Source organism: Adiantum capillus-veneris, chromosome 18 (genome assembly GCF_014529385.1).
Source record: "Adiantum capillus-veneris isolate H3 chromosome 18, ASM1452938v2, whole genome shotgun sequence".
Taxonomy (NCBI): Eukaryota; Viridiplantae; Streptophyta; class Polypodiopsida; order Polypodiales; family Pteridaceae; genus Adiantum; species Adiantum capillus-veneris.
This window is the reverse complement of record NC_140948.1, coordinates 97,857,160-97,863,970: the sequence shown is the minus strand read 5'-3', so window position 1 is coordinate 97,863,970 and position 6,811 is coordinate 97,857,160. Positions and strand designations below refer to the sequence as shown.

Sequence of the window (6,811 nt, the reverse complement as noted above, 5' to 3'; positions counted from 1 at the left end):
ACCTAGCTATGCCAAGATGCATCCAATAGCAAAGTCTGACGCGTCCACAAATATTAAAGCATGCTTTAGTTTCTAAAATGATGCTTCACATTCCTGTCCATGAAGTCATTGATCATACCATAAAGTGGTTCGGCAACAATCGCATACAAACATATATCGGCGATAATATCCGGAATGTCCTATGAGAAATTACACTTCCATCACTATGGTTGGTCTAGCCAATTTAGTGATTAATGGCTTTGATTTTCCATATTCGTGGATATCCCATTTTTCGACACTATATAGTATGCCTCAATATTTTCAGTCCATTAATACCAAAACCACATTTGCGGCAATATGTTTGCTATATCCTATAAGTAGCTTGGTGCTGTAATTGAATATACTGCCAGTATTTTTACCCACCACCATCTACATGTTCCGCGGTAGCCCAACATAAAGAAAAATTTGTGTTATAACATCAGGCCCCGACAAAAGCACAAACTATTAAGTCTGAAATCTAGGACATACACTTGATTTTGCTAATTAATGACATGAAGTTTGACATCTGTGTCGCATTGGTGGTGTTCAAAACTAGACAACAAATTTATCCACATACTTCTAAACAAAAATCTCATCTTGCTTGAGGAATAATTCAGGTTGCTCATATTATATTGCAGACGGGACAAACTTTAGGCTGGCTCGTACCTTGAGGAACTTCAAAAAAATTGCATAATCGCATGCAACTGACTTATTTACTTCTAACAACTAACTACATACCTAGGGAAGGGATTGTGGCTAGTTATGTGACTGATTTTAAACAAAATACTTGTGCTAGTCACTAAAGTCGTGTGCAAGAGTATGAATGGCCCCATAAATCTATGTACGACAAAAAAAAGTGGCCTTCATCCCACAAGTAGACTACAAAGTCTTACTGCACAGCCCAGGAGCTATCGACAGGCGAAACCACCTTCACAAACCAATAGCAGTAACATAAGAGTCCACCCTGAAACGCGCGTGCAAAGAGGTCATGGAACTTTCACAGAACCAATGTGAACAATAATGGCAGGGGGCGCTGGCCATGTGGATGTCTAGACCTCTTCAAGCAAAGCACACAGACTGACCATGCCTTCTACAGCACTGCACTCTACTTGGACAACTAAGAAGAAGGGCCCCATTGGTATTCTTAAACGATAAAATGAAAAGAATGCTTAACATGCAAATGAGGCCAGTAAGTAAAGAAAATGATCCAATATTCAAATGTACGGGTATCTCCCTTCTTAACTGAGGCTTATTATGGAAAGCCAACAAGAAATATATCAAGTACAGCAGCAATTATTGCCTCACTCTACTCCAAACTCTAAAAATTCAGCAACAATTATACTCTCTCTACTCCAAACTCGGAACTGATCAAGACATCAATGACTTAAAAAACTGTTCAAAAAGTACCAACAGTTTAGGCATACCTTGGCAATCAACAATTTGATCTGAACAAGATCACTTTTGCACTAGCTGGCCTTGATTTTAAGGTCGAAGTATCAATTGAAGACTGATTTTCTTCACAAATTGGCACAATTAGCAAGCTCATTATCATGCACATTCCACAGATAGAATAGAATAAAAATATACCATCTGAAATCTTATAGTCACACAATAGAATAAAAATAAGATTTTTAAAGAATCGGCCTATCATTCACAGCAATAATTTTTTGAGTTTTTGTCACAAATGTGGTGAGTAGACTGTTGACTTCACTAGCTAACCTCTTGTGGGCTCAGTTCTATACCGGCAGACCAAAAGTTTTGGACAGCCTCTAAAAATGGTTTCTAATGATATACCGACAATAAATAGCTAAGGCAGACTTGAATTCTGCAGACCTTTACTGCAGGAGCTCTCTGGCTGTGGGACAATACAGGAAAATTACAAGGGCTTTCAAAACTGCTTCTAACGAGTAAACCTTCCTTGCAATACACACCTATGACATAAAGTTACAATGCATATACAAGGCTTTTTCTACACACTCCCCCTCCCCCCCCCCCCCCCCCAAACCAAAAAAGGAGCGTCTTAACACAGTATAATGAACAAAATGGAAACATTTGGAACCTCTTATTGGCACGTCCCAAATGCACCGTCCATCCATCATCAACTCATTACCACCTTCAGTATCCCTGGTTGGGCCTCTGTGAAATTAAGGAGCTCCTCCTCTGCTAGATACCGCTTGACAGCAAAGAGCAGGCGTGCCGGAGTCCTCGAGCCCTTCTGATGCCCTGTCCCTACACTGATGAAGACCTGTTGACGCTGCCTTGAAGACCTTGCTGCAAGACGAAGAGCCGAGAGGTCTCGTTTTAAAATATGGATGGCCTCGTTTACATGTAGCCCACGAAGATCCAGAAGTTGTGTCTGTCCAGGTCCAAAGCTTGGTGCTTGAGCATTGGACATACTTCTATACCCAACACAACCGACGCGTCAATGCCATTCACATGTTGAGTAGATAGCATGACTTGAGACACGTTGCAGATATACTACCTTTGTGATTCAATCTCAGCGGCTTTATTTTGAGCAGCCTTCATCAACCTATTGTGAAACTGCCCCTTTGCACTTGCTTCCTTGGCTAACACCCTATTGCCGACAAAAAATGCCTGCCGAGCCTGAAACAAAAGAGTACTAACATCAGCCCGCTTGCAGGTGTTAAATTATTATACAGCTCCAGCCTGAAAGGAATCACGACAACATCAAGGTAAATTTCTTCCTGTAAATCCACTATGCATAATCCAAACACTAACCAGTAGGACTGTTTACACACGGACCAAGGCCAGATTTTTTTATAAAGATAAAAGCCTTCAACCATAAATAAACCAACTAATCCCCAAAGAGAAATGCTGTCATACAGCACAAAAGGCTCTTAAGTTGCTTGCTTGACATACCTGTTCGAAGTAAACATTTCGAATGCGGCCATGGTTCCTGGCTTCGTCTCTCAATTCAGACAATAAGTTCACTGGAACCATGTACAACAACCTTCTAAGAAACACGTAAAAAGAAAAAAACTCACAAAGAGAATATAACTTACCAAGTGCATCATCCGTCTCCACCCAGTTTCTTGGAGAGAGCCGATGCTTGTGGTGCAGATGAGAGAGATCAAATCTATCTTCATTGAGCTCCCCATCAAACAAGCTGGAATATGAATTCATTGATGAAAAGCTGGAAGGCCCAAGAGAGATTTCTGCTGGTCCATGGCGTTCATAAGGCCACTGTGAGTTGTTCTTTCTCACTAATCTAGGGAAGTCTGCCAGACAAGGGAACCACCATCAAAGACGAGCATCATGCAGCATACAACCAAACTGGAACATAAAATATCTTACCCACATACCTGGATGCTGCACATCGACATCCTCAAGTAAATGTGAGAGCCCACTTGCAAGCTCTGGTGTTGAAGGAGCAGAAAAATCTAGTGACCTGGAGTTCAGAGAAAACCGAGAAGGAGATGGGATATTGTGCCATGAAATTGCCTCATCTTGCAGCTGTCAAAAAGCCAAACGCGAGAACATAAACCCTGATATCACCTTCAGAATTCCTCGCAATTAAAAGTAATTAAAGAACAAACCTTTAACTGGTTGAGCACACGAACAGTCAAGCTAAGATCACCCCCATTAGCCTGATATACCTCTGCTAAACTGGGCACTGGGATGTTTGGAAATTCGTTAGAAAGGACACTCAGTGCATCCATCATATTGTTCTCTTTAAAAGCTACTTGGCCAAAAGCAGACGAATATAATGACCCATTTCCCCAATTGGCACTTGTGGGAGAGAGCTGAAATGAGGACAGGGCATGCTCTTCCTCCCAAAGCTGTCTAGGAATATTGCAATTGGTAGCATAATCATACGTGTCGATTTGAGCCGGCCCTGATAGTTGTTTTCCATTTGAGGGAGTCCTCTCCCACGAAAGATTGTCTGCCACATAATCAATTGACTCCTTTATTCCAGATGACTCAGAGGCAGAAGCACCTGTCCCTAGCTCTATGCCATCCTCGGCAGCTGGGACGAAGAAGTCCGTATCGGGTGTCAAAATATCATCTGGGAGCTGTGCATTCCAATACCTCCGGCTCTCTTCATCTGAAGCACACGTATCCGACGATACAGTTTTGTCAGAAAAGGTCTTCCCATTGTCTGACGCTGTCGAGGGTTCCGTCTCATCTCCAACAGTCGTAATGGTAGCAGAGGAGCTTGATCTTAAAGATGTCGGGACAAACTCTCTGGCATTGGGATTGAGTAATGTCCTCCTTGAGCTTGCAGTGGAAACAGGGTTCATTTCTCAATTAAGGAACCCCCCTTGTCTATAGATAAACTCCAGATTCTTTCTCACAGAATTGTAGAGCAGCTAGTGTCCCTGAAAGAGAGCTAGTGTGAGCTCTAGCACTGGAAAAATTAGCAGCACTTGATTAAATTCATTGCCACACCTTTTCAGCCCTGGCTAGCTCGAAGGACCCATCGCAAACACAATCACCGTTCCTACAATCACCTCCTGTCAACAATCTGCCCAAAAGAAAAAATTGCATAAATCCCACTACTCGCACCAAACAGGAAAAAGATGGATAACATACAGATAATCTTGGACAAATTGACAATGGTTCAGCGCCTGCCTAGAGTAAAGTGAACTAGCATACAATAGCTACCGCAGAAAGCAGAGACCCAAATCTAATACCAATAATCATGCATGCTGACAAGAATGAAATAGCAACTGAAAACTTGACAACAAAGCCTGCATGATGCCCGAAGACCAAGCACTGTAAAGACTAAAAATACTCCCTAGTACTAGTACAGCCCCACATCTGAAACTTGAGACAAAACTTCAAAAGAAGTGATACGCTGCACACAAGAATCTTGCATACCTTACTAATCAGGGTGTTTGACCTGATTTGGGTGAATGCAGCTGGACAACATCACAGAGCTTCAAACGGCTACCTGCATCAGGTAAACTAACAGACCCGCAATGAGAATTTGAGAAAGTAGACCTTCAAATCTAAGAAAAACATGAATTGATGGTCTTTTGCAGAATTTTCGCCAATTATATAAGCAGGTGAACTTGGGAAATATTTGTGTAACGCGTAACTGATCTGCACTAGGTGCTTGAAATGCAAACCTGAGCTATGAAAGCTTGTCTCACCTTTCTAAATTGTATACAAAGGTAAGAGAAGTAGTAGCACTACAAGAGACCTTCCCAGCGTCTGCAGGAAACGAAGGCAAGGGAGGAATCAGAACACTTACATTACGATCGCAACCCCAACAGACTTGTGGGTTTGGGGCGATCACGCATATGAAACCCTAACTGTGGGCAATGGGGAGGGCCAATGGCATGGATACTCAGCAGTGATGCGTAGAGAAAGCCTGAACGGCAGCAGATATGGAGGACATACCTGGCGAGGGTCAGAAAGGAGGAGAGAGGATGCGATGGCAGGCATACAAAAATGCAGGGCATCGGGTTAAGCCACGAAGAAGGAACCTACTAACCCCACTATGGTCACTTGAGCCCACGCTGGGATTGGAACCTACCCCTGGTTACCCGCTCAGCCCAACTACAGTACAATGATCTCTCTCTCACTCCCTCTTTTTGGCACAAATATTTATATTACTTGAAAAACCCTTACAACGCCCAAATGGTGCTGATTCTAAGGGCAAATGCATAACTGAAATAATAGCAGGCCAAGGAGACTTATGGAGAAACATATACAACTAGCCACATGGGCGGGGCGACCAAAAGAAGTTGCTTGTATATCCCCCTAATACCCATCTAGGGTCTTGATGAAAATTTGGGTTTTTCCTTTCAAGAGGGGATGAAATGGAAGGCCAAACATGTGCGAAGGCATCTCAATTGAAGGGAGCATGTAGGCCCTGATAGGATGTTGAGAAAATGCAGCCACAAGGTGACCCCAACCATTGCCCGTTGCTACAGTTTGCTCTAGAATTGCTGCCTTGCCTTGACCATCGTCTTTCCTCACTTATGGCCCTAATCCATCACCTAGTCTCTATAGCTCCTATAAGTCCAAGTGCCCTCACCCCTCTTGTGTCCACCACTTCTCAAGCCATGACTCCTGTATGGAGCATCGTCACCTATCAACCTAACCATGCAGATGAGCACACACACACACACACACACACACATATACACAGTTCTCCATGATGGAGGTGAGAAAGAGGAGGTAGGGAGGCTGTTGGGGGTTTGTTTTTGTGGAGGAGTTCGTTCCATCTCCATTAACAATGTTTCCCTTCCCACCTGCATCAATGCATTGCTTTTGCCAGCATCTATAGTGTAATGTCACTGGATGAGGGAGCGCAACTCTTCCATAAATGGTTAGACTTGAAGCCCTTCGAGAGGGTAATCTTGAAGTAATCTTTGCAGAAGCATTAACATGGACTGTTGCTTTTATGGATGAGGAAGATGAGACATTAAAGATGGATGTAACTTATTGTTGTGGTTTGCAATGATCTGCAATAGCTTGTGGCCTTCTCAGAACTAAATCCCATTTCCATTGCTACTTGTAGCTAATTTGTCTCCTTCGCCAATAGCATGAAAGTGAAAGGATGTATTGGGAGAGACTCATGTTGATGGGCCTCATAGAGCATGTTGCATCCATCCTTGTTGTTGTGCTTTGTCATGCTTTCCAAGCATTGCATTCCCCTTATAGGGTTCTCTAATGTGTAGGAACATCTCACCTCATCATACAAAAGCTCCATTGAAGCAATGCCCACCATAAAAATGTGTTGGGTAGGATCAGCGGGGGAGGGACTACCATGCTACCAAAAGTCCCATATTCCATCTTTTTGGTGGGCTCTCACTCCTTC

At 43.0% G+C, this 6,811-nt stretch overlaps 1 protein-coding gene across 6 annotated transcripts; it reads right to left on the bottom strand.

Annotated features, from left to right (window-relative positions):
* Positions 1-1,632: 1,632 nt before the first annotated feature.
* LOC147436068 (polyadenylate-binding protein-interacting protein 7-like) lies at positions 1,633-5,481 on the bottom strand. 6 transcript variants are annotated; one of them, XM_086488957.1, is made up of 10 exons: positions 5,386-5,481; positions 5,136-5,196; positions 4,861-4,933; positions 4,429-4,504; positions 3,576-4,358; positions 3,342-3,492; positions 3,042-3,257; positions 2,899-2,969; positions 2,501-2,622; positions 1,633-2,417 (listed from the first exon to the last, which is right to left on the bottom strand). In XM_086488957.1, exons 5-10 carry the CDS (start codon positions 4,278-4,280, stop codon positions 2,117-2,119), a joined length of 1,566 nt encoding a protein of 521 aa, XP_086345083.1. In that variant the 5' UTR covers positions 4,281-4,358; positions 4,429-4,504; positions 4,861-4,933; positions 5,136-5,196; positions 5,386-5,481; the 3' UTR covers positions 1,633-2,116. The 6 variants fall into 6 exon arrangements, with proteins under 6 accessions (XP_086345083.1, XP_086345088.1, XP_086345086.1 ...); XM_086488962.1 differs by having other exon boundaries at positions 1,633-2,414; XM_086488960.1 differs by having other exon boundaries at positions 4,861-4,947; positions 5,386-5,476.
* Between the last annotated feature and the right edge of the window lie 1,330 nt (positions 5,482-6,811).